Source organism: Amia ocellicauda, chromosome 12, assembly GCF_036373705.1.
Source record: "Amia ocellicauda isolate fAmiCal2 chromosome 12, fAmiCal2.hap1, whole genome shotgun sequence".
Taxonomy (NCBI): Eukaryota; Metazoa; Chordata; class Actinopteri; order Amiiformes; family Amiidae; genus Amia; species Amia ocellicauda.
In genome coordinates this window covers 10528431-10556070 of record NC_089861.1, presented here as the reverse complement: position 1 = coordinate 10556070, position 27640 = coordinate 10528431, and the positions used below count along the sequence as shown (strand labels likewise).

The window sequence follows — 27640 nt, the reverse complement described above, 5'->3', positions numbered from 1 at the left end:
GCAGGATCGTCTGAGACCAGCCACCCGGACAGCGGATGAAACTGGGTTTGCACAACCGAAGCATTTCTGCAGAAAACTGTCAGAAAGCGTCTCGGAAGCTCATCGGTGGCTCCTCGTCCTCGCCGGGGTCTCGACCTGACTGCTGCTCTGGTGGACATTCCCTCAGTCAGCAGGACAATCACATGCTGCCTCAAAACTTGACAAGAAGGAGGAAGATGATGTTACAAATGTCTGTGCTTTTATAACCCAATGAACAATACTGTTAGTTTTGTAAACATTTGGAAAGAGTTGAATAAAGAAATGCCATAGGCCAATAAGTATCATATTTGTGAAAGAAAAAATAATTTATCTTGTGTGGAACTGCTAAACCATTTGATTCAGTCAGTTCCAGTTCTAACAATAGCTTGGTTGAAAGCATGATACTAGGACCAAAGTGTACTATAAATATAATTTCTACAAATACAACTGGGTATTTATGACCATTTGGAGCAAAGGTATAAATGCCATAGAAACATTCGTTTAAATAGTTTTATAAATGGTGATTATGGTGGAAGATTATGAACAAGAGAGCATTGAACTGGTCCTGTCCTTTACAATCTTCTGTCCAGCAGGTGGGACCCTGGACAATTTCCCAGACATTACACTGCAGTGTTGCTTCCTCCATGTCCTAGTGTGATTAAGTCAGGTTTATGAAAGTCCTGTAAGTGATGCCAGTTGAAGTGAAGGTTTTTCTAGACTGCTCTTCATAGAAAAGGGCAGGACTAGGCAAGAGAAATGACTGATTGATCCTGAATTGTAACAACACTCCAAGAGATTGTTGTTGTATTTTACCCCCTACAACACCTGTCCTGCAATTTCCTTTTTCATGATCCGTAAGCACCTCTTAATAACACTGACGCATTGGATGAAGTCAAACTGGAATGTGCTGTCTAGACAAGAGAGTCAAAGAGTCATTTAAATAGTTATTAGTAAGTATTACACAGGTGAAAAAGTATGTCTCGTTCGCCCCCTGCATGTGTGCGATGGGTCGAAGCTGAGCAGAGGAGGGAAGAGTGAAGAGGGCTGTGGGACTCAGTTGGACAGGAAGTCGATGGCTGCTCGGACGGAGCGGGAGGTCAAGACATCCACGGCCGTCATCTTGATCTCGGTGTCGCCAAACTGCATGGTGGCGCGGATCTCCCTGCGCCCTCGACGGCCGCCATCCCCGGGCTGCCACTCGGGCAGGTCCAGAGTGATGGTGCCGCACTTGCGCACGCCAGGGTCGGTGATGTAGACCACGTCATCGCTGCTGCAGCAGTAGATGTTGATGATGATCTTGCGCTGGCCGGGCCTGGCCGGGGTGTAACTCCTGCGCACCACCTCCCCCAACGCCACGGACTGGTCCACGGAGACGAAGCGGTCCAGGACGTCCGTGCACCACTCCCGGCCCTCCTTGACCAGCAGCTTCTCGCGCGGGTGCTTGCCTTCCACGAAACGGTTCAGGACACCCACCCCGTAGGTGAGGGGACACCGGCGCACCCTGACCACCGTGGGGTCCAGGCCAAACAGCACGGCCCCCTTCAGGATGGTCAGCCCCACGTCCTGGGGGATGATGATGCGGCAGCCACGGCCGAACGCCGATTGGACGGCGTGCTGCAGCATTGGTGACTCTGCGAAGCCACCCACCAGGAACAAGAAGCGCACGCCCCGCACCTCGGGCTTCTGCATCAGATCAGCTGTGCAGTTGAGGAGAGAGAAAGAGAGAAGAAATGAGAGAAGGAGATGCGTGTTATCACCATGAGAAGTACAGGTAGGTTTTCTTTTCTGTGTAGTGAGGGAAAGTCAAATAAAGAGATACATCATTATTATCATTACACACCTCCAAATAAAAACATTGTAGTGAAGCGGGGAAGAGGGAAATGTATTTTGAAGACCAACAACTGAGATGCAGTGACTCAGAGGCACTGTCACAGGAAACGGCAGTGTGACCGTTGCTGCTCAGATCAGAGCTGAGGCCGTAGTCTATATTGACATTTATTCTTTCAGTGCACACACAGTCATTTGCTTCGTACACACAGAGAGGTACTTACAGTTACCAGATGACTCTGAAATGGATTTTACTGTTATCTATATTTTCCTCACGGTTCAGTCAATCTTTAATATTATACAACCACATTTGGTGGTAAGGCAGATTGGGTTCAATCTAAGCTACACACGTAGGTCAGTACACACTATACATTTTCTCAAGAACATTTTCTTTGTGCTCTATTAGATGTTAAAGCAGTGGCCTATTTGTGCTGTGGTTGGGGTTCACTGAGGTTCAAGCCATTCCATGTCTTACCAATGTGCTGGATGATTTGTGAGATGGTGGGCTGGAAGAGCTCATTCATGGCCTCCGGGGTCAACCGCAGCATGCCCTGTGATGACCACTTCACGATGTTCATACTGCGGAGAGGAGCAGGGATGTCACACACAGACAGGGGCTGAGGGACCACCGCTGACGCCCGAACAGCACCAAGACATCTGAATACCTTTGCCCAGCCTCGGTCATAAATCAGATGAGGTTAGATGACGAAACTGAATCATTCATGAGTTTCACTGAAGCTTGGCAACTATATTGAATTATAAAGCAGAACAATCAAATGACTGTGACAATGGCAACATGCGTGTCTGAGCCCTGGTGACGTACTTGCTCTTGCGCAGGGCCGTCTCCACGCTGTGCCCGCGGTGCTGCTTATAGAAGTCGATGAAGGAGAAAGGCAGGGAGATGTTGAGGGCGCTGGCTCGGCCCGGCATGGCTGTCCTCTTGCGGGCCTCGAAGGCGATGGTCAGGTCCACCCAGGCTGCCGGCCGCTTGGCCTTGAAGCTCTCGATGAAGTCGGCCCCAAAGATCTTGCACAGCATGGCCTCGAACGCCAGGTCCACCCCCACTGCCCCAAACGGGCCCCCTGGTTCACACACGCACAGACACAGACAGAGGCATTTAGACACAGAGGTGGAGGCAAACAGAGACAGAATCCCCCCCAACGCACACATACACACTCGCAAAGAGGTACAATTAGACAGAGAGAAATTCAGAAACACACAAACACAGCACTACAAAGAAAACGGAGGCAGTGAAAAAGACACAAACCAAGAAAAAAACACATGTAAAGAGATGATAATTAGAAACAATCAAAAGCTCAAACACACAGACGCTGACAGACAACATTGCTATGCATTTGTGTGACCACAAGGTGGAGACAACATGCTTACTATCTGAAGTGGTCAATGGCTTATCTTGAAAATGCTATTTTAGCAGTAGTGTAACAGTAGTGTAGTCCTGTATTGTGTTTCACGTTGTTCTGCAGTCTGGTGTCTCACTGTCTCACATATGCTGCAGACGTCCTTCTTGCTATATAACAGTGTGACTAATCTGATACGGAATTATTAGGAAATATCATGGAAAAGTGTATTATTTGTTTTTCTTGTCTAGACAGTAACACATCTGCTATAACAAAAAAGTCACACAATGTTTTCAGAGGAGTAGATGAAAGAATGTCTGTGAAGAGCTTTGTGGAAAGCATATTGATACTATTTATGTGTAGACAGTTTGCATTAACAATTTACACTAAATTCAAAGAAAGGCAGCCTACGTGCATTCATGAAACAAGTGTCCTGTGCACTACTTTATATGTGGATTCACCTCTCTAAATCTAACCTGTCCTTCTCACTGTCCTGATTGTAGATTTTTCTTATGACAAATTGGTGAAAAATCAGCCTTTAAACCGACACACTTGATTTTGTTTTGGAAACCCGATGCAATTGTGCTATTTGACTGAACATACATTGCATGTGTTTCCTGTGTTGATATTAGTTCCTCCATGAGACGGGGCTCCGTGTCGCAAACCTTTGTTTTTGTTTTTCTTATTATCATTATTTACACCGAACATACCCTGATCGATGGTGAAGCTTACTATCCAAGAACACAGCAATGCAAAGAGTGAACAAGATCTGTTATTGGTGAACTACAGAAACACATGGCAAATGTACACAATATCAGGAAAGCTGAGCTTAGTTTTATGGTGAGTGTGCCCTGCAGGGCCCCGAGCCCGTCTCACAGCGCACGCAGTGGCAGTCTTACCCGATGCCTTGTAGAGCTCCTTCAGTGTTCCTTGCGGCTGCTCTATCTGATGGACAGTGAGGTCCACTGTGCCCCCGCCACAGTCCACCACGATGTACCGGTCACCTGGCACAGACACAACAAACACTCAACCATTGCCCAGCTCACTGCATACATGACTCCTGGAAAACTTTGACTGTTTAATGTAACAGTGATTACAGAGAGTTACCTCACTCAAGGGCACAGCTGATGTAATTCAGCAGGGGATCAACACTTCCACAAGGGCTTCTGATGGTAGTCTACATATCCAAGTGACTGACAGCACTTGCCCAACAGCTGCTTGGATATGTGGTTTCTGGGCACTGGGTTGGGAACCAGGATTTCACAGGGAAACCGAGACCGAAAGCAAGTGTCTGTTTCCACTTGCGCCAGGTCCATCTCGTAGGTCTTCCTGTGTTTTCCACTGTGGTGTCTCTCTAGCCCAGCAGGACACAGTGGCAGGGGGCTTGAGGGGCACAGGGACTGCCCTACACACATACCTCTGTGCTGACCCCTGCTCCTCATTAACATGGCAGGCCAACCCACTACCACAGAGAGCATGCTGCACTGACAGCCCCCTGGCACTGGAGTGTTCATATTGCCACAATAAACATCACTTACTAGAGGGATCCTCTCAAGTTCATTGAAACAGTCTAGGTGATGTCCATAGCACAACAAAAACAATAGTAGGTGGCTGGCTATAAAAAGAAGACTTGTACGAAACATTTTGTTGCTCCGAATGTATTTAATATGAAAGAGGAAAAGAAAGAATGGGGCATATTCAGTGTTTACAAACAGGATGTGCATCGATGGGCTAAACTGATTTGTTGCATGTATTACAATGACAATAATTATGTTTTACTTCACCCTTGCAGATCTACTGACTGTGTACGTGCAGCTCTTTTCCTGCATTCTTCCCAGCTGAAATCAAGGACTTCCTATATGTGTAGCCAGATACTTCTCCCTACCCAAGCTGTACAAAACAGCAGGAACTACCAACAACCTGCTCTTGTTTGTGTGCTGTGTGCTGTATTGAACTTTACAGCAGAAGTTTACTACCAATTGTTTGTTTGTACTAGAAGTCCACTGAGGGTTCCTCAGCCATTGTGTAGGCCGTGCGTCTCGGAGAGCTGAGCCAGACTCCAGGAATGGCAGAGCTTCCAGAGCTGGGGGTAGGGGGGTTGAAATGACTCAGTGACAGCAGGAAACATCTGCAGCTGAAAGACAGATGTGTCCACAAAAGCCAGGGAGTCAGCCCCCCTCCCCTCCTCCACAGACACACACTCACACACCAGCCTGTACACACTGGGAGTCACAACTCTATGGTTGGCCGACTGAAGACAGTTAGCGAGAGGCTGCAGAACAAAGAATGGCCACTGTTTCTTGTGAAGTTTGTGTTTAAAAATGTGCTTTTATGTTTGAGAGGGGGGAAAATACTGTGAGGATAATTTAGCTTGTGAGGGAAAAACTTTGACGGGTTGAACAGCAGCAGGCCTGCTGGGTTTATTGATGGTCAACAGCTTAACACTTCTAATGAAGCAAAATAAGTTCAAATAGGTAACTGAGAACTAAGCAGAAGTTGTACCCTGACCCTAAAGAATAGCATAGGTTTCTGTCACTGCAAAACAAAGATCCTCTGCCCCAGTCCAGGAAGGAGTGAATCTAATGGGTTCTTATACTGTAAGTCTCTTTAAATTATCAACAGTGAGGACTTAAATTGGTTGAATTCAGCAACTGATTAGGTCCAGCTGAGGAACCCCTGCTTTAGGATGGTTACAGGAAGTGGATCTGCACTGGGTGGCCTACCTGTCTGCATCTCGGCCCACAGCTCCCCTGTCCCGCTCTCCACCAGGAAGGTGCGGCTGTGCCGGGCTCTGCGGAGCTGCTCTCGAGCTGTGGAGACACAAGGGGGCGATGTTACTCCCTTGGTCTTGTCAACCAGTGGTTATTACGGATCCCGTGACATTTTCCGAAAAGGTTGAGTGCCAACCCTGATGTCTTGGTTGTCAGGCCTTCTCAATCTGGCCTACTACCCCCTCCCACCCCCTGTAGTTTAATTGACTAAGTAACTCCTCACTTCTCTGCATTGTCTGCAGTGACCGACTGGTTCAAAATAGCAGTTGAGTGCTACACTTCAATGGTGGTTTGAGTGAGACCCCACCCAACTGTAAAGCACTTAGAGTGAAAGGCACTATAAAAGCACTATATACTACAAGGTATTATTATATATTTTTATGAAAACCTGCAACATGACAAACAGTTCATTTGACATAGTAACAATGAGTGTGTATTGACGTCATAAGGACCTATGTTCAACTCCCATCTGGGTAATTTCTCTAATTAGTGGTGTTAATCGAAGTGTATTCCTTAATAAAATCCCACCTATTGGAAAATAATTTGGGGTCCATTTAAAATATTCCTTCATATTTTCAGTAAAGCACAAATATCTTCCTCACATTGCCTCACATTCTGCTATGACAAACATACATTTTGCAATTTGAAACTGTATAAATTATGGTGTCCTTGGGACTGTATCAAAGGATTTGTCATAAATTCCCACCCATCAATGTCTAATTTGCTTACGCCCAAGCCCGACAGTAACCATTGGCAAGAAGAAAGCAATATTGAAATATAGATATAATTATTACAGCATCTGCTTCAATTTCCGATGGGTGTGTTGGTTGTTCATGAAGTCTGACAGCTTGACCGATTCAAAACAATAATTGCAAATGGAGACATGAGGTTTGTGTTCACATTCTTCTGAAGAAATGGTTTGTGCGTCTAAAAAGTGAAAACATTTCAATTGTAAGGAAATCTGGAAGTAATTTATGTTACAAAACACACACCCGCACACAAAAATATTTTATCAGTTTCTAATCACTGCTAATCTCATGCTTGACTGAAAATGGCCAGCCAGCGCATGGGGAGATGCTGAACAGAAAAGTTAAACTTTACACCAGTCCACCAATACTTGAAAAGCAATACATAAGCATTCCTTTGAAAAACTAACAATTTATATAAGAGACTAATCACTGGTAATGACTGATTTCTTGATGATAATGGCTAATTTCTTGACAGTAATGACGTTATTGACCTGTCGCTGGAAGGACAATGTGATTGGTGGCTCATGCAGAATTACTTTAGCATGTAAAGGCGGGGCTGACTTCATATTTCCTACATAACATTACTTTCTGCCACATTGGTGCATTGTCACAAGCCAAGAAAGGAAGCCAAAAAGGAGCTGCTAAATACACACAGGAGTGCCACATGAGGCAGTGAGATCATCTCTCCTCGCCCTGTTCTGATTGAATTCCTCTTTGCATACTTTCCTGCAACAGAAAGGAAATTGGAGAGAACTCATGCAGATGCGGACAACATTTTTGCAGAGGTTTTGCAGAGCATGGGCTGTGCTTTGAGAAAAAAAAGCTCAATGAATGGACAATCATTTTATTTTGCTTTCCATATTACCAACACTATGTTTCAGAGGTGATGTGTTTCTTTCCCGGACGTACCTCATTCAGACTGAGGTCACAGTTTTTACTGAACCTCATATTTCTATTCCATTGAGGGATGTTTACTTTAGGTACAATTTTTATTGACCACACCTGTTCATTTTCTTACACATTTCATTGAAGTACTTGTGGCCCATTTTCCCAGTGCTTATTTTTTGGGCTGTACTGGAGAAACAGGAGATTGGCAGGGAGTCTTAACCAAGAAATGTCTGGAAAGCCATTTGACAAGGGAAGTGAGATGGAGAACAGCCTATAGCAGGTCATTAAATGGAGTTCAAGACCTGCGAGTCATGCATCCCATAAACCACCTCCAATTCGAACAAAACATTCATCTTCTGAGAACACCCACTTGCTCGGCACAAAGCAGTGACAGCCAGGAAACCCATTCAAAATAAAGAACATATGGGAACTTTTAACTTTGTGATTTTTATGGATATTTTTGTGAGAACGATCTGACCCCAGTCTTAAGAGCACCATGTCAGTTTTCTTGGAGAAACCACAATCCAAATTTATTTCAGAACAGGAATGTTTTTGTTTTGTTTTTTGGTTGGGGGGCAATGCTTATTTTACAAGGAGAAAGGTAGAAAAAAGGTGAATGAATTGAGAGTGAATGAATGTTTGAGAGGTTACACTTGCACACCCTTAACCACAGGGAAAGGCACAGGAAACTGATAGAAGACTTTGGTCTTCTCATTATTTCAATGCATTTGCTTTGCTCTGCCATGGTTTATCATGATTTTACTTTACTTTCCTACATTTCACTGTGGTTTTACCATTGTACTCTTTTATAAAGGAAAATATAATGTGGCCAACTGGATCTAACCACCCTACCCCATATAATCATCTTATTTCCGGGTGCACTGATGAATGTACCAAAACATGCCCAGTTCAAGGTTACAGAACAAGGGATTGACTTAACAATGCAACATCCACACAATGCATTTCAAAGTTGTTGTTAACACATCAGTTGTTTTTGGACAGGCAAGCACAAACAGAGCGAATCCGTCTGAAAAGTCACGGGGAGATCCCCGCTCAGTACACAGCCATTTACAGGTAAGTTGGACAATATTTAATGAGTGTGGCTTTTCCAGGACTAGGATATTAGAAAAGTTAATTCTTTCCTTCAGTTGTCATTGTTATTTAGCAGCAACAACAGAAAAGACCACCACAGAGTCACATACAAATCCCTCTTTCAAGGAAAGAAATAAGTCTATTCCCCCTTTTTTCTGCAGTGGAGAAGTGAACCCAGTTTATGTGTAAATCCAGCACATCCACAGCTCCACCACTGCATTCAGTGCCCTCACGTCTCTGCCAGCTGGCTCACGGCAGGTACATTACTGCAAAGCAAAGACATCCCAAAAACTCTCTTTTCTGCTCAGTATTAAATTGCTGCTGGCAGCCTTGGAGAACTGGCAATGCTTTTCCCTTGGCACGGGCTGAAACTGAGGCACATACAGAGGCTTCTGGGTGAGGGATCTTGCTCCCCCAGCCCTTGTCTGCTCACATTCACATCCACAGGCTAGCTGATACCGCCTTTCAAACACAGCACATTCTTCAGCAACTCATGTTTAGTGTCCATCATGGCCACTTCTGAACATTGCTGGGCTGTAGTTAACCGCCCAGTCTGTGGAATTTCATATTTGATCTTTTCCCATTGATTGACATGGAAATCTGCAGGCCTTCAGAGGGGATTGGGACTCAGTTGGGTAAATTGTGTACCTTTGCATGTTCGTAACTATGTCAGTGTGTGTGTAAGTAAATGTGTGTATCTGTGTGTCAGTTTATGTGTGATTGCATGTTGTGTGTCAGTATTCGTTTGTGTGCGATGACTTACACTGTCTGAAACTGGAGTCAAAGAGCCGGGGGCTGTCCAGTTCGAAGCCGTTGGCCATTAGGCGGCTGCTGAGGTCAATGACCTGATGGAGACGGAGTTTTCTGCAGTAGATGGAGGCGGCCTCAGGTTCCAGAGCAATGAGGAGCTGCTCCGGGGCCTCGGGAGAGACCAGGCCAGCCTGGGGAGACAAGCACCCCAGTCATGCACATTTTACACACACACAGCATTCACACATATTCACAATGCCAACCAAGCCATCCTTTGGGAACAGTTATCATCTGTTGACTGAAGAAAGGGATTAATGATTTTCAAACCAGCCACAGTGAAAGAGAATTGGAGCCCTAGGCAAACTGACAACCTGGGTACCCCCCATGGTTACTGTGTCTCAGGTTAGAGACAGTGTCCCTTCTCAACCCTCGCTCTCGGGTGGTGACTGATCCCTACCCCTATATAGGTGTCTGGTCATGACATGTATCATCTAACTTTCTGTAACAATTCTATATTACTCTTTTTTTTGGTGTTGCCAATTTTTTCCCATGCCCCCCACATTTTGGCACCTAGTTTGCCTAATGGTTGCACTGCCCTTAATTCACTTTTTTTAGTTGTCCTCCTCTCATTCATAATTGTTCTTGTGTGTTCAACTATCATCCCTCAAGAGTGTCTGAAGAGTGTCTGAAATTGATATATATGAAAATCCCATGTTTAGTGAAGCTAAACCCCCCAGAAGATCGTCTTGTTTGCTGGCTGGGCTACTTTGCCAAGACTCTGATGTACTACAGGCTTGCATTGATGCTCAGTAGCAGACAAATCCTGATAAATTGGTCTGGCAAGGATACACACTTTATATCACTGAGCAACAGCCAAGGACACGATACCTATTATCTGGAGATGGACAATTGCATCTGGCTAGACTGCGCTGTATCCAGTTAGTGCGATTCATATCAGGGACTTAATGAAGACGGACCAACGTAATTAACTGGGGGTGCCTTTGGTAAAATGTACTACTTTATGAATCATTTGTCACATATATCATGTAACATTTCTTGTCTATGAATGCCAGATAGCCTGTGAAATATGAATGGATAGTTAGCTCTTAAAGCATAGATCCTGGAGGACTCTCATCCACACTCCCCTTTGATTGTGTTTTAGGGAGGTGTGGTGATCAGTGAATTTAAAGTACAGAGAAAGAGACAACAACAAATCCCTGCCATATGAGAATAAGCGGCCTGGATACATAGATAAAACAACTATAACCAACATGCCCATTAAATAAAATAGACATCCACATCTGGTAGCTTGGCTGATGCCAGATTTATACCCTAGGTAAATTAAAAGAAGACTGTTTGCTGGGATGAGATGTTGCCTGGTTTGAACTCACTGCAGAGGCCATTTGTCATTGCTGAGCTTGGCTTTGGTATGGTGGTTGATATCACACTGTGGCTGTGGAAGTACTGTGGGAAAATCTGAACAATAAATCCACCTCTTTTTGTTTTGGTGGAGGTGGGGTGGGTAGGCAATTGTAAGATGACAGGGCTAAGCAAATAGGAGACTTTTTTTTTTAATTAGAGTAAAGAATTGAGTTCAGTAAAGTGACGTGCTTGGGTGCCGCAGGGAGACCCAGGCCTCGTGTGAGCAGGCAGGGTGGGGAGTGGGGGGGCGGCTGCTTTCCTCCCCGGCTCGCAGCCTGACAGGAGGAGTTTCCTCTGTTTGTGTGCCAGTCTCGCCGTGCACTCTCACATTGTTCTCAGTCCAGGAGGAAATCCCGCCCAAAGCAGTGGTCGCCAAAGAGGCCATTCATCTCCACGTCTGACAGACCTGGGCCGGGGCGCCATGTCTGTAACAGTCAGTGCAGAAGACCCAAAACTGGGACCTCAGCTCACGTCCACCAGTCAGTCGGCCCAGCAGATCTATCCACAGCCACGAGATCTTCTGGATTCTGTTCCACCTCATCAGGATTAAATGTTTCTGTACAATATCTTTGAACCCAAGGAATGCTCACGAGGAAACTAAGATGGCATCTGTTCTTACCAAGTAGGCCGCCTCTCTCATGAACTGCTTGGCAGGCTGTCTCCACACAGCTGGCACCGTGATCACCCACCGCACGTCGTCCGTCTCCAGCATGGCAGATGACTGCTCCTTCACTTCCTGTCCGCACAGCACACATATCACTGACACAAAGCCTAACCAGGGACACCAGCAACACTCCTTTTGTCTTTATAGGCTATTTTAGCTATATCAGATACTATTAGTCACAGGATATTGCATACTTGTTACCTTATTTTGAGTAAATGTAAAGAAATATAAATAACCAACTGCTGATTCAAAATACATTTGGTTTATTTGTCTGTGACAGCAACTTAAACAACATCCTTGGACCACAACATCTGAGCAATTCTGACTGGACAGTGAGAACTCCCACCTGCATCTCATGAACTTTAATGAGGGTGTAGCACCAAAGCGTGGGACTACATAAACACGGGTGCTGACGTCTCAATAGTGTTTGGAACTGATGGGGTGCTCACCTTGAGTGCATGCTCTCGGAAGAAGCGCAGAGCATGGGCGAACACATCAATGGCCCTCATCCTCCGGCTGTTCACTGCCTCCAGCTCTGTCTCCATTGTCAGGTCCTGCACGCAGAGAAACAGTCAATTAGTCTTCACCCCTCCGGCCCCCCCGGCCCCCTTTCTGTCAGCTTAAGGAGATGATCAGTGAGCTGGAGAAGAGCAGGGAGCTGGCGGGGAACAGTAGATTGTACCACCCCTCACGGTAGGCTACCCAGTTGACTGACCATAGTCGCTGGATTACTTTGAGACAGGAGAAGATGCTTTAAAAGTTGAACTGAGCAAGTAAATGAAGCTGGAACACGGAGCAATGGAAGAAGGTGGCCTGGTCTGATGAATCACGAGTTCAAGGTGTTGACTTGGCCTCCAGATTCCCCAGATCTCGATCCAATCGAGCATCTGTGGGATGTGCTGGACAAACAAGTCCGATCCATGCAGGCCCCACCTCACAACTTACAGGACTTAAAGGATCTGCTGCTAACGTGTTGGTGCCAGATACCACAGCACACCTTCAGAGGTCTAGTGGAGTCCATGCCTCGACGGGTCAGGGCTGTTTTGGTGGCAAAAGGAGGACCTACACAATATTAGGCAGGTGGTCATAGTGTTATGGCTGATCGGTGTATATCAGTGCTTGATTACTGGGGGCAGCACACACGATCATTCACTATTGCTGCTGCTGAACTGCCCGAGTGAACAAATCAATGTTACTGAGTTGACTGAGTGAGAAATGGATTTGACGTCTGATTGTCTGAATTGTGACTTGAAAGTTCATTCCAGATGGCAAACACTATCAAATTAATAATACAAATGAATCTTTAATTTTATGAATTGGTAACAAGCTCTCTATTTGTATTGCCATTCAAGGTACTGAAGGAAAAGTACATGTAGTAAAGGTGGAATACTTTAAATAAAATGTTCTCTCTTTTCCCTAGGTGACAGCTTACTGTGTATGTATGTAAAATATATTATACTTACTGTGGTGCTGTGTATCTTCATCTTGAACTTATCAAAGTAGAGCCAGTGTCTCGCCTCCTCCGGGTCCAGGTCGTGGTAGCTGTCCCTTGCTGCAAAGCCGAAACTGTGGAAGCGCTGTTCGGGGGTCAGCAGCAGACAGGTTGGGCTCTTCTGATTGGCCACGCCAGGGTCTCCGCCCTCCCAGCGCCTGTAGAGGTGTGGGGCACAGAGAGCGCTCTCAGGACAGTGACACAACTACTGCAGCATATCAGTTATCCAATCAAATGACTCCCAGACCATGGCTGTTCACTGTAATATAGCAGGGCTCTCTGTGAGGGACGGGTGAGATGTGTGGGGTGTTAGTGGGTGTGTACAGGGCCGCGGTGGGGCTCCAGTGATCGTCACCTCATCATGTGGATGGCCTCTGGGTCCTGGGTGAAACTAAAGGCGTAGCCGCTTGATGTTGTACCGAAATCAATGGCCACCACCACAGAGAAAGCACGGGTGCAACGGGGCCTGGGGTCTGCCCTCTGTAAGGAGAGAGGGAGAGGAGAGGGAGATATAAGCAGCAGGACAAAGGGGGCTGATGAGCAGAGAATAAGTGAGACAAATAGACAAATAGGGTCAGAGAGATTGTGCCGAAATGGGAGAAATAGACATCAGGCGTGGAGGAGAACATCAGAGAGAGAGAGAGAGAGAGAGAGAGAGAGAGAGAGAGAGAGAGAGAGAGAGAGAGAGAGTTTTAACCAGACCTGGGATAAGAACAGCTTAAAATAAACCCCAGTTATGACCTTGAATTGACACCTTGTAATGCAATTATTGTATCAATTACACCTGCTGCTGTTAAGTGAGTATTTTTCCAACTCTTTACTCATATTTGAAGATTGTCCAACAATTGTACATTGGGAGAAAATATTGGATCATTTTCAAAAACAATTAATGCAGTGCTTTTTTTTTTCATAATGTAAACTATTTTATTCATAAACTAAACATCAAATCCGCTACATCTGTTCCAGGTCTGATTACAACCTAACAATATGAGAGTACATTTATATTTTATTTCATTGAGGGAAAGTAAAATAAAGAGCTTGACAAGAAAATAATAATTACCGTACTTTCAAAAACAAACCAAAAACCTGAACTAGCCTGAAACGAAAACCCTGGGGTTTATCCTGGATTTGTTCTGCAGTCCGTAAATGAATTGCAGGTTTTGACACAGACAGCAATACAGCACACAGGGGGACTGTCACAGGAAAAGGCCCTGTCACTAGCATCAGAAGCTCAGACCCAGGAAAAACACATGTAATGAAATGGGGCCAAGCAAACCGAGAGGTTAAATTCCTTCAGGCTCTTGTTTTATTTAGTTTTTTTCCTTGCGGCGGGCTGCCTGGAATTCATTTGCTAAGTAATAACAGTATTAAAATAATCTGCGAGGGCGCGAGTCAGTAGGCAGGTGTGGAGGAGTGTGTGCTGAAAACATCTCACTGTCTCCTGACTAGCCTGGGCCAACCAGGAGAGGAGAAACCCTGAAGCCCCATTCAAAGGGATCAGCATACCTGATTCAATTTGAGCACACTCACACACACCCCCGACATATTTTTCCATGAATACTTACATACTTACACTCACCTAAAGGATTATTAGGAACACCATACTAATACTGTGTTTGACCCCCTTTCGCCTTCAGAACTGCCTTAATTCTACGTGGCATTGATTCAACAAGGTGCTGAAAGCATTCTTTAGAAATGTTGGCCCATATTGATAGGATAGCATCTTGCAGTTGATGGAGATTTGTGGGATGCACATCCAGGGCACGAAGCTCCCGTTCCACCACATCCCAAAGATGCTCTATTGGGTTGAGATCTGGTGACTGTGGGGGCCAGTTTAGTACAGGGAACTCATTGTCATGTTCAAGAAACCAATTTGAAATGATTCGACCTTTGTGACATGGTGCATTATCCTGCTGGAAGTAGCCATCAGAGGATGGGTACATGGTGGTCATAAAGGGATGGACATGGTCAGAAACAATGCTCAGGTAGGCCGTGGCATTTAAACGATGCCCAATTGGCACTAAGGGGCCTAAAGTGTGCCAAGAAAACATCCCCCACACCATTACACCACCACCACCAGCCTGCACAGTGGTAACAAGGCATGATGGATCCATGTTCTCATTCTGTTTACGCCAAATTCTGACTCTACCATCTGAATGTCTCAACAGAAATCGAGACTCATCAGACCAGGCAACATTTTTCCAGTCTTCAACTGTCCAATTTTGGTGAGCTTGTGCAAATTGTAGCCTCTTTTTCCTATTTGTAGTGGAGATGAGTGGTACCCGGTGGGGTCTTCTGCTGTTGTAGCCCATCCGCCTCAAGGTTGTACGTGTTGTGGCTTCACAAATGCTTTGCTGCATACCTCGGTTGTAACGAGTGGTTATTTCAGTCAAAGTTGCTCTTCTATCAGCTTGAGTCAGTCGGCCCATTCTCCTCTGACCTCTAGCATCAACAAGGCATTTTCGCCCACAGGACTGCCGCATACTGGATGTTTTTCCCTTTTCACACCATTCTTTGTAAACCCTAGAAATGGTTGTGCGTGAAAATCCCAGTAACTGAGCAGATTGTGAAATACTCAGACCGGCCCGTCTGGCACCAACAACCATGCCACGCTCAAAATTGCTTAAATCACCTTTCTTTCCCATTCAGACATTCAGTTTGGAGTTCAGGAGATTGTCTTGACCAGGACCACACCCCTAAATGCATTGAAGCAACTGCCATGTGATTGGTTGGTTAGATAATTGCATTAATGAGAAATTGAACAGGTGTTCCTAATAATCCTTTAGGTGAGTGTATATAAATACAGTATCATCCTTCTTTATGACCTAAATAAAGCAGGAGGCCAGACCACCTGAGGATGCTGTGGTTGTGTGTGCTCCATTTTCTGCTTGGTATTTTATGCAATGCTTAACATCTCTGTGTCAAGGCTTTGGACTTTCTTTCATATGTTAAATGTTCCAGAGATCTGAACAGATCCTCAATAGCAGCAGAGCATTGAGGTGAGGTAGAAGGTTGCCCGGTTCCAGCTTTAGTGAGCACAGTGTGAGGACACACATGGGAATTTATGAAGTGTAGAGTCTGCAGTGAATCTAAAAAGCACTGAATTGGCTTAATTGGAAGTTTGAAAGTTTCAAATCCCACATTGATACAGCGATAGAATCACTTGAGGATGACTCAAAAGATATTTTTATTTTGGTACAGCGCTGGGAAATGTGAGCTCTAAGGGCCTTTCTTAAGTGCTGTGGGAGATATGGAGGCTGAATCAACACAACTACAGAAAACCACAACCACTTCACCCAGGACTTCACATTCTTGACTTTCTGGGAAGACGTTCAGAACCACAGCTTTAAATATTGTTATGTTTCTCTTTGAATACTGTTAAAAAGTAACTAAAACATAACACGTGAATTTAACATGAAATGTAAACTACCTGATTCATAATGAATTCTATTATTTAATGTGGAAAGAAAAAACAAAGATTTTACTCTTGTAATATTGATTCAACCACCTCTATACCCTGAAACATGTTGACCCACTTTATTCTTAACAGGGGGCTATTTGAAAATAAACATGAACAGTGGTTGTTTAGACTGCAGCCTGGGGTCCAGGGTATAGCTGGCAGAACATTTTTGGGAAAAATGGCCCAAAATAAATATAATTTGCAGGATTGAAACAAGATATGGCCCTAATGGGTCACATTAAAAATACTTGGGGGCCTGGTGGATAGTGGCTCAGCTGAAACAAATACTTTTCTGTCAAGCTTGAAGAACAAGGTTGATAAGACCCATTAGGGAGAATAAACTTTCTGTGACTGGCTGGGTCAAAATAATTACTTTACTTAGCACAACTGAAAGCATATATCGACATTGCAATAAACAATATGAGAGGATAGAGGCAACATCTGAGCCTGTGATGCAGAGTCAAGAAGAAGAAGAAAAAGAAGAACAATGATCCCACAACTTCAACTTGGGCCGCACACTTAGCAGAGCTTACCGGGGAAGGGGAGGGCGTGAGGGGTGCAATGCTGCAGCTGTCACCGAGAGAGGGGGAGCAAGGGGGCGACAGGGCAGCGAGTCCGTCTCCTCCAGCACCTGAAACACAAGCCTGGGGTCAGAGGGGGGAGGAGTGTGTGTGTCTGTTACCCATGATCTTTGTTCACCATCTCCTCCTCGCACTATTCCAAACAACACATTCTCAGAGACACATCCGTCTTCATTCGTCACTGTCCGCTCTGTTAATGCTGGGGAGTGAATCAATATTGATATTGGCTGGGAAACTGGCATTGTTATACAGACTTCAGCTACAGTTCATCATCGCAGTGTGTTCATCTGTAAAGTTTGCAAAGGCTAAGATGAAAGTGATGGCTCTTCAAAGTGTTGTTCTCAGGCAGAAAAAGAAAAGGAGGACCTCTCTAGCTGTGAAATGCACATAGTGAGGTCCAAATTAACACTGTCCCAGAGATAGATAAACACAACTTAAACATGATTTAAGTAACAAAGAAAAGTAGCATGTGCTGGGACACACAATAGGATGGCATCCTAAGTATTCTTCAAGATGGACAAATGTTTCCCTCAGATCATACAGTCCAAACCAGACAGTCTGCATCCCACACTGTCTCTCCTAATGTTTACTTTTCTTTATAAATGGGGCGCCCACCAGAATTAGTTTCCCAACCTCAGAGAACCAGTCAATATCATGATCAGGTGCCAAGCCATGTACCCATGTATCTTCTTCATTCTTAGTTGATAAGGAAACAGATAATCCCACATTGCTACAGTTGAAAGACAGTACCAAAGTATACAAATGCACTCCCAAATTCCAGAACACACTCCACCTGTTCTGTTTACTGTTGGTACCACTCTCCCAAATCTCTGTACTTAATAACACCACCAACACACGCTATTCACAGCTCACTGTACTGACACGTCTCAGTGGAGGTTAAGAGCATGTACATTATGGGAATGACTGGAATGTTATCTTTAACTGCAGATAATCCCAGGGGACTGACAGTGCTGGACTGTAAAACACACAGCTCTCCCGTGAGTTATTCATTGACGATCTCTGTGTATTGGAGCTTTTTGAGTTGAGAAGAGGACAGAGGTGTTGTCCTACCTGTCTGGAGGTTGTTCATGTTGGGCATCTGCCAACGTGGCGCAGCCTGGAAAACAACATGGCGTGTGTTAGAGCAGCCGAGTTAACAATTGCTGTCAATCAAGTGCATGTATGTGACTTCAGCTGTTGCTAAGAAAATCTGGGTTCCTCAGGGTTAACTCCCATATCAAAAGTCATGTACAAAATCAAAATATATATATCATGTTTATAGGGAAAAGCATCAGCTAGATATGTTTATCCTGCCATGTCAACAGTTTTCTGAAAACTTATTTTGACAGTGAACTGCTGCTGTGTGAAAAACTCTGACCTTAAATCTACCCTGCAACTTCCTATGCATAAGCGCTCTATGTTGTTTTATTTGTTTTAGATCGACTCATGTACACAGTGGAATACAATCAGAACATTTGGATGGGATTGTCATCTATATAAAGAGAACTGTCTATCTCAGAAAACAAACGCTCAAATTCAGTTTTCCAACTACATTTGTTTTCAGGAATCTTGAAATTTGAGAGCATGTCCCCACAAAGATAATAAATCCCATGAAAAAGAACAATGAACAAAGGTTGTTTATGTACAGAAGTGCATAAATACATAGGTATATATTATTTTACAACTCAGAGACCTGGACTGTTTGTGGACCCCAGAGTGTTGTGAAGCAATTCCATACAGACATAATTAAATATTTGATTTAAATGTTCTAACTGGGAACCTGACATTTAGATTTCACAAGCTGTTGAAAGGAAGGTTAAGCTAAAGTCAGAGAAACCCTAGTAAAGTCAGGAAAAGCCTAATAATGCCTAGTGAACATCCATCATAAGAGCCAGTTCCACAAATCTGACTGATAGATAGATGGGACAGAAGCAGATCTCCTTACAAAATCCCAGCTTGTGTTTTGCTAGTCTTGTGTATTTAGAAATATAAGAGAAGAATTTACTAAAATAGGAGTCTTCCAGATGTCTTTAATTTTCTTATAGTGGATATCTATCCCATCGCATCACTATCGAAAATAACTGGGAAATCCTCTTTGACTTGATAAATAAATATACCCCGCTTGTCAATTCTTCCTTTGTGGCACCAGAGTCAGTGTGTCCTGCAGAGCAACAAATTACTAGTCTCCCCAGAGCTGTTCACGCTAACAGCTGTATTTTAAAAGTGTACATTAACACTCTGAGATCATTGCTGTCAATTACAGCCTACAAACAAAAAAAAGGGAAAGGGCCTTTTTCAAGTTTTTCAAGTATATAAACAGTATGACATAACAGACATGCAGGCAGCTGAAATAGACTGCAATGGAATGGGTACAAAATCAAGGATGGGAGGAGTGAAGCTCAGACTAATGCTACAAATATATCATGTAAGACACCTGGTCCAACTCCTCTGACAGAAAGAGGGAGAGAGAGACAGAGAGAGAGAGAGAGAGAGAGAGAGAGAGAGGCAGAAAGGAGCACAGAGAGGGCCAGCTGTGTGGTGGAACTGCAGCCAGAGGGTATTTGGAAAGCTCGGTTTTGCACACATACCATAATCTACACAAACACTGTGGCGGCTTTTACAAATCCCCACTTAGCTCTACCTATCCGTGTTTACAGTTGATCAGGCACATGATAAAGCCACAGTGCATTACACGCTGCCTTGAGTCGTAAGCACTGCAATCATGCAAGCGATAGCCAGTCTGCAATGTGTGGGTGGGCTCCTGGCTACTCACAGCCTGGGGGAGAGCCAAAGACAAACATGATTTTCAGGAGTTGTTTGTTTTGTGAGTAAAACTCAAACCCACGCCAATATTTGTGCCCGTGTTAGTCTATGTGCAGATGGCTGCCCTGAGCTCATACAAAGAGCATTTTAGAGAGGAACACAGACAGTAGGGGTGTCAAGTTTACACACGTTAGCAGACCCTTCCAATTGCAGGTGCAGTAGCTACAGAGCAGTTGCAGAGTACTTGTAACAATTGTTGCAGTAAAAGTATTTATTGCATGATGTAATGCAAGAATCCCAAGGGTTGAATGGTAAACACAACAGGAATCACTTGAGTTCATTGTTAGCAGCAGAGGAAGGGCTTGTATAGTTGAAGATTTCCAAGCTAAGTCAAGTTGTACTGTATAAGAAAGCAGGAGCATAAGGAAGAATAGTTATATGAAGTGCAAGATTACAAGAGTGCTGAGCAGCTCAGGCGAATAAGCTGCTATATTACAAGTACAGTCTGACAGATGCGTATTGGTGATTATGCATTGATCAGAGCTCTTTGTATTTTCTTTTATTTATATTATGTAACTAAAATGTCCTTTAAATGACTGTATTTTGAATTGAGACTAACACGAAATGCTTCCATGTTTGGTAGTTTTCTGTCAACAAACTGATAATTACATGTAACTACTGATTTACTACATGTTTATACAAAATAAATGTATTTTCATTTTTCTTTATCCAATATAATGCATCAAGAAGCAAAGCAAAGTCCTTTCAATTGTTATTTTCTGAATTCTGCATTATGTTCCCACCTCTTGGTCTTAGTCAGTCTGATCTACTGCTGTTTTGGACTTAGTTTGAGCAAAATGTAACATATTTTGCTCTGGAGCAGAAGGCTTTGAAAAGGCCCTGTTGAAATGTAGGTAAACAGGAGGGGGGAGCTGAAAGTGAAGCTCAGATTTAATACACATGCGCTGGCCCAGGAGCCGCTGAGGTCACACAGTTTGCCTTCATTCCTGGGAACTGTCTGGAAGGACATGTATTGAATATGAGAGCTCCAACCTTTATTCTATGCCTGGATAAGCCTGAATCGCTCCTGTTTATTTAGTCTGGATTACAAAGTACAGTATACACAAACTTTAATAGTCTAATGGTCTATTGATCTAATGGTCTCCATTTAATCAGGAATAAGCATTTATAAGCAAGCCAAAGCTGCAGTAAATAAAACAGTGTAGCTTACTAGTCACGATTAGACACTACAAGCTTTAGCTGCTATAGTGGGAGCTATATAGCATTGATGATCCTGGAGGAGTATGGAGTGTTGATTTGATTCTGCACCCCAGTGACTTCACTTGATGGTTGCTTAAGCCTCAATAACGACTCACCACCAATAGTGGAAATCCTATCTTTATAAAACTATGCATCCATCCATCAATTATCAATAACCACTTCATCCAGTAGAGGGACTCATTGAGCCGCACCCTAATCTGGAAGGTGCAGGGCACAAGGCAAGGTATCTACCATACAAAACATGCAAGCTGGAATGATGTGTGGAAGAGTGTGATGCTCTGGGAAATGTGTTAGTTTTGCATCAGACATTTAGTGTTCCAAGAAGAGATCACGCCCTTTCATACATCACAAACCTGATTCAGTCCCAGTATAGAAACAATTATAAGATTATATCTAAATGCTTTTTACTGCAGGATACCTGTGTGATTTCCCTGGTTTCAGAATGTGGAAATGAGGATTGTCTGCAATACTTCTCCTGTGCCAAGCCAAGTGCAAGGGCCTAGGCATTGGTTTTAAAATAGGGAAACATACCCCCTTTTCCCAATACAATTATATTTGTGCATGAAATGCAATAGCTCCAACAAAGATTTGTATGCCTGTTTTAAAAAGACTTACTGTACAAAATCAAACTTTCCATTCGTTCATTGTGTTTTTTCTTATGTTTTTCAGTGTTTCATCATTTTCCACCCTGTTTAGTACCAGTAAGCAGGAACAGGCAAAAAACTACTGTAGCCTCTGACAGTCTATTCTACAATACCGATCCAACTCCCTTATGGGCCATCACCAATCATTTCACTATAACCACATGCACTAAAGCCAGACATTATTATATTTCTCAAGCTCAACTGATGTGAAGAAAAGGCATCAGACATCTGCAGGGGACTCGAGTGTGGGTTTGGAACCCTGACTTTTTAAATAAACAGACTTGATTACAATGATATCCTTGTTTAACCTGACTCCAACACATTTTCATGCCAATTCAGTTTCATCCTATATTGTTGTGCAATTATGGTGGATGTTGGAATGATTGGGGCAGTTAGAAAAACATCCTGCATTCTCAGGAGTCTGACAGTAGCAAACATTGGGAGTTGTAATATTAGAGTTTTAAGCCCAGACTCTTACTCACTCATCAGAGATAAGTTATTATTAGCACTAGTATTAATAATAATAGAAGCAGTATTACTATTTTTGAAACAGAATGCAGCTTTATATGGAGTTACAGACAAGTTAAAACAATCAAAGTGTAACATAAGAATATGTAAGGGAATTAAATTACACATATAGCAATATGATGCACAGGCGTTTACACTGACCCTTACGGCCCAAGTTGACCTTGGTGAATTAATCATAGTATTTATGTACTTTTAACATGGTTTTATTTAGATTTTTACAGTAAACCATTGGTAACCTATGACAGTAAACATGCCATTGAAACCTTGATCGTGGTATATTGTAGTATTCCCATTGTCCAGTGTAGTAAAACATGGTGAATGCATGATACCTCTGTAAAAAAATATATTAAAACCTTAGTAATGCCTAAAATCCTAAGACTCCAATGGCAAACTTACATAAGGGGAGTATGATGCATGAAGTAAAACACAAACTGGTCAGGACCTAAGGACACAAGTTAAGAGCAGGTAGATTTAGGAAAATGTGTGGGTGTATGAAAGCAAACTACCACAGTTGTGCTTTTGAAGCTGAGATCCTCCAAGAATCAGTTGGGCAAACGTCTGGGATTCATAAACTACCAGCAACCAATTGAGCATGATGGGCCAAAACACACCTCATGTGGGTAGGAACACTGGGGGCTCACAGGCTGAGCAAATGCTGGCTGACTCAGTCAACAGTCAACTATGGCATATTACAGATTCACAAATAACCCCTCCTTGTTCAGTATAAAATAAAAGGAAAGTTATTGCAGGGGTACCACGTTTACCTTGCTTGTTTATTTTTGGGGATTTTGTTGTGGTTGTTTTTTCCCATGGAATTTTCCAGTTTCTAGATAATCTTTTTTTGCCGTTTCACACTATGGCTGTTAGCATTTGCCACCACAAACAGAGTGGTACCACTGTTTTTACAGTAACTTTGGAACAATTACATCAACAAGCTGGATTGTGTTGTCAAATAGAGGCCAGGCTTCCTGCAAATGGAGAGATACGTCAGCTATTTGTGTTTGGTTTGGGTTTCTGTCATTGTGTCTGTGTTTGCCTAAGAACTGATCCGCTTTCAATTTCTTACTAACACAATTCTTCAAATCACTAGAGAAGAGCTGAGAAGTGGGTCCTGCTCAGGATATTACTAGAATTCAAACAATTGCATCCTGAAAGCGACATCAAAATGAGTAGCCTTTTCATGGAGATGACAGAGCCATGACAAAGCCCCAAGCACAAAAAGTCTCAGACTCAAAAACATCTGAAAAGGCTTGGCCTTTTCCATCATGAGGCACCTGAGGGACACACGCACCCGGGGACACACGCACCCGGGGACACAAATGGAAATTGGGCTTCAAGGCATTCAAAATGGAAAACAGGAGACACTTCTTCACACAGAGTGGCGTCACAATCTGAACAAACTCCCCAACAATGTGGTTGAAGCTGAAAATTTGGGAACATTTAAAATCAGACTGGATAGGATCCCAGGATCACTTAGTTATTAATGGACACCAAACGAGCACGATGGGTCGAATATGGCCTCCTCTCATTTGTAAACTTTCTTATGTTCTTATGATTTGTCATGCAAGAGGCTGTTATTTATACCAAGGGTATGGGAAAACTCTATGTGATCTAGATAAATAATTCCCTCTTCAATTTGTGGAATTTTAAAATGCAGGACTCTGCAGTTAGGTCTCAATGTAGATCCTGGAGAGATGGATATGAAAGCAGTCTGCACTACTTCTCAGGATTGTGGCACAGCTGAGTGTCATGGTGCATCGCAGTCACACTGAGGTTACGCTTCTGTAAGTTTATCTTCTACTGTACCATAGGAGATTTACACTTTTAACATGGTTTCACTGTGATTTTTTATTCATAATTTCACACTGGTTTCCTATGGCTTTAACATGCCTTCACACCACTAGACTTTTAGAATACGCTGAGAAATTCATGGTTCTAGGACAAATTTACTATGGTAGACCGAGCAGAATTGTACTGCTGCCCTCAACATTTTCAAAAAAACAAAAGTCATACAAAATATAGCCTGTAGATTAAAGAAGCTTCCTGTTCCTTGGGTCTGTGCATTATGTACTTGCTGCTGTGATCCTGGGTCAAACCAACTTGTTAAACGTTCAGTGTGAAAAAGCCTCTCGCAAAATGGATAGGATTAGACCTGGGTCACTATGCCAGTGTGGAAACGGCATTTACTCACGAGGTAGGGGTTAACATTAATTGCTGCTATAAACTCTCAGGTTTGCTTGCAGGATTTAAACACACACCCCTGACTGCTATGACTTAATCGAGTCTCAAACAGGCTGTGAAATTTATCAGCGGCAGCAGCCAGTGACATGCAATAGAACCACTTCCTCACTTCCTCGGTCACATTGTCTGCAGGACACAGACAACAGGCCAAATCCACAAGTACAAGAACTTATACAACATCTGTACAACGACCCCCCTCCCTCTTAAAGAAAGAATAAAGAAGACCACATCTTATCTTTTCATGTCTTCAATGACTCCAACATATAATGGTTGGAATACTGTCGTGTGGTCTACCTCAGCCTCAAGTACATTGGTGAGGAATGTCAGTCTAATTCAGAACTGCATGCAAGTGATCTTAGTTTATTATTTGAATATTTGGTGCGCAACATCTATGCCAATGAAGTACCTATGTCTCAAAATGTGTCAGGTCAACTAATGTACATGAGCAAGGGGAAACATGATAGAACAGACCCCTTAGATTCCTCTTTTATTAACTTCCATGGCTGATACTCTTCTCTAAAGTGCATATCTCAGCTGCCCATTTGCAGAGCTCAGTTTTACAGGATCTGTCAGGGTAGAGTACCTTGCTGAAGGGTACTAGGGCAGTGTCTCTCAGGATTGGCACCCACAGTTCTCCAGTTACAAGAGCAGAGCCCCAACCATTATACCACACTGCCGTCCAGTCCCTCTTCTTAGGCCTCTATGTGTGTGTGTGTCTGATTTTCATTTTCTCTGTGGTCCCCCTGTAACTCGATCATTGGTGTAGAAATCCAAATGTATATTTCCGGAGGCTCAAGACTCCACTCCCACAGACACTGCAGACGAGGCCATTCCCAACTGCACTACTGGGGGTCTCTTAATTCACCTGTGTGTTGATAAAATCCTTATGGGGGGGGGAAATGTGAAATTCTCTACAATGTAAAGCATTTCAGTTATAAAAACAATGTTCTGAACAAATGTAATGGAGAATTAGTGGGTTGATTTTGAGATTGTATTGGACAGAGATTAAGACTTGATGGGATGGATTTTGTAATTACCTGTTTGACACATTCATCACTTTCTATTTATTTTTTGGTAATAGCTCAGACTCACGTTCACAGCTCGGCTCTTCAGAACTGAGGCTGCCAGGAGCCAAGTGGGAAGATAAACGTGCTGAATAATGTGAATAAATAAAGGAAAAGGGAAGCCCATGGATCATGAAAGACTTGAGATTGTGTGATGTTTCAGACTTTAAACGAAAATCAAACAAAAATCAGCAGGGAAAAACTCTCAATGTGCATTTATTGTTTGCACTTGCAAGATTTTGAAAGCGTGTTCAAGAAAATACATGACATCATCCTCTGACCAAGCTCCTGCAACCCCCTGCAGCTTCACCCCTCTACAGACCTCAGCCCTCCTGTGAGCAATGCCCCCCTGAGAGACTATGGGACACCAGTAATGTAAACTGTCATTTCTGGGTGAAAACAGGAAACCAGATAATTATTAGAAGCTTGCATGCTCTTGGTATGTAATGCCAAGATGTAGTTTTCACTGTTAAAAGTATTTGTATTCACTTACACTTGATTAAATTGAGAAAGCAGGAACAAATACCAAAAAACAATACATATGGAAATAAAATGACACAGTTCTGTTTTATTATTATTCTTATTCTTATTTAAAGGACAACTCCCACAAACTTTCAAAGATTGCACATCATTTGGCCGATGAGTGAAAATCTTGTCATCATGCTATTCACTGTTATAACTGCTTTTACTATTTCCCCTTAAAATAAGCCACAATAAATAACTCCAAACAATCAATCCATAGATGTCTTTGGCTTTCCGGAACACTCTTCCTGAGAATGAACGATTTGACATCTGCCTCCTGAAGTGCCCAGCCAATTACAACAGCAGTGTAAACACCTGATTCCCACACTTGCATTATTTTGTCCCTTTTACTTTTATAGGTGATTTTTGGGGTTGTTTTATAGTATTTTGCAAGACACAAGACATACAAAAAATGCTTTGAACTTACCCTGGGTGGTTAATGAAATGTTCCTTTCCTTCTCTGAAGAGACAATCCCTGAGAGTAAATATCCCAGCACAGAAGAGCAGAAGGAAAAAAAAAAAAGTCGAGAAGATGCTCTAAGGTCTGCTTCCCACCGAACAGTGGATTCAACCACCGAAAATTAAACCACTGAATTAAAAAGAGTGCTTAACCGCAAGAACTTCTGGCCAACTTCTATTTCTTCTGCGCTGTATTCCTCCGTTATGGCCAATTGAGATCGATGGGTAAGACAGACAGACTCCCTGGGCTGTCGTGGAATGCAAGTAAGACAGAGATTCAGAGGGACTCCCAGCACACACTCACAGGCACACAGGCAGTCAGACCCACATAGGAGCTCCAGTGTGGAGGGGAGGGGAGGGAGAGGGAAGGCTGGGCACTGACTTAATGGGGAATACATTGTGTGTGCGTGTGGAAGAGGCTGGGTGGAGGGGGCTGGGGGCTGGATGGAGCCTGCAACATACACAAATCAAACCAACCCCCCCCCTCCCCTTTTGTGTCTGAACTGGAAACCCCTGTGTCTCCCAGAGTCTCCCTTCCTCTCTCCCCCTGTCAACTGCTCTCTCTCTCTCTTCCTCTCCCTTTCTCTCGTCTTTTGTATCTCTCCTCCCTCCCTCCGCACCCTGGTTTCTCTCTTTTATCTGTGCCTCTTTCCCTCTGCATTTTAAAATCACCACTGTGGAAGGTCTCTAAATCATTTCCTGTTGTTGGTTCAGTGCCTTCCAGTCAGGAACCAAAAATTAACCCCTTGTTCCCCCCAAGGAGAGTTTATCATGACAAGCCCGTATACCTTTCTGTTTCCTCCCTCCTGCATCCCTGTGTATTTTTAAAGTTCAATCAAGGAGGCAGAAGTGAGTTGTGGTTTCTCTTTTTAATCGAATGAGTGGGACAGTGTGCATTTTAGATGAGTAGCTGGTTGTGACCCTGGTCAGTGAATGTTAAGTACAGAGGTCAAAGCCAGTCCCGTAGTGGAAATAAAATTCACCTGAAGGAGCAAAAACCTAAACCTGAATTTGGTTTATTTATGAAACAATTGAATTGTTTAATGCACATTTCAAATGTGTGTAC

At 43.4% G+C, this 27640-nt stretch overlaps 1 protein-coding gene across 1 annotated transcript; it reads right to left on the bottom strand.

The window, feature by feature from the left end:
* Positions 1 to 514: 514 nt before the first annotated feature.
* On the bottom strand, positions 515 to 26986 carry hspa12b (heat shock protein 12B). Its single transcript, XM_066718325.1, has 13 exons — positions 26543 to 26986; positions 18144 to 18189; positions 17025 to 17122; positions 13387 to 13511; positions 13003 to 13189; positions 11989 to 12093; positions 11495 to 11611; positions 9467 to 9644; positions 5927 to 6013; positions 4103 to 4207; positions 2669 to 2927; positions 2321 to 2424; positions 515 to 1715 (listed from the first exon to the last, which is right to left on the bottom strand). The coding sequence occupies exons 2-13, from the start codon at positions 18169 to 18171 to the stop codon at positions 1072 to 1074; spliced, it is 2037 nt and encodes a 678-aa protein (XP_066574422.1). The 5' UTR covers positions 18172 to 18189; positions 26543 to 26986; the 3' UTR covers positions 515 to 1071.
* Between the last annotated feature and the right edge of the window lie 654 nt (positions 26987 to 27640).

Coding starts and splice junctions, on each gene's coding strand:
- hspa12b (XM_066718325.1), bottom strand. CDS start 18,171: ATGCCCAACATGAACAACCTCCAGACAG. Junction 17,123..18,143: donor CATGAACAACCTCCAGACAG/GTAGGACAACAC, acceptor CTTGTGTTTCAG/GTGCTGGAGGAGACGGACTC. Junction 4,208..5,926: donor GTGGGCCGAGATGCAGACAG/GTAGGCCACCCA, acceptor TGTCTGTGCCAG/GTGACCGGTACATCGTGGTG.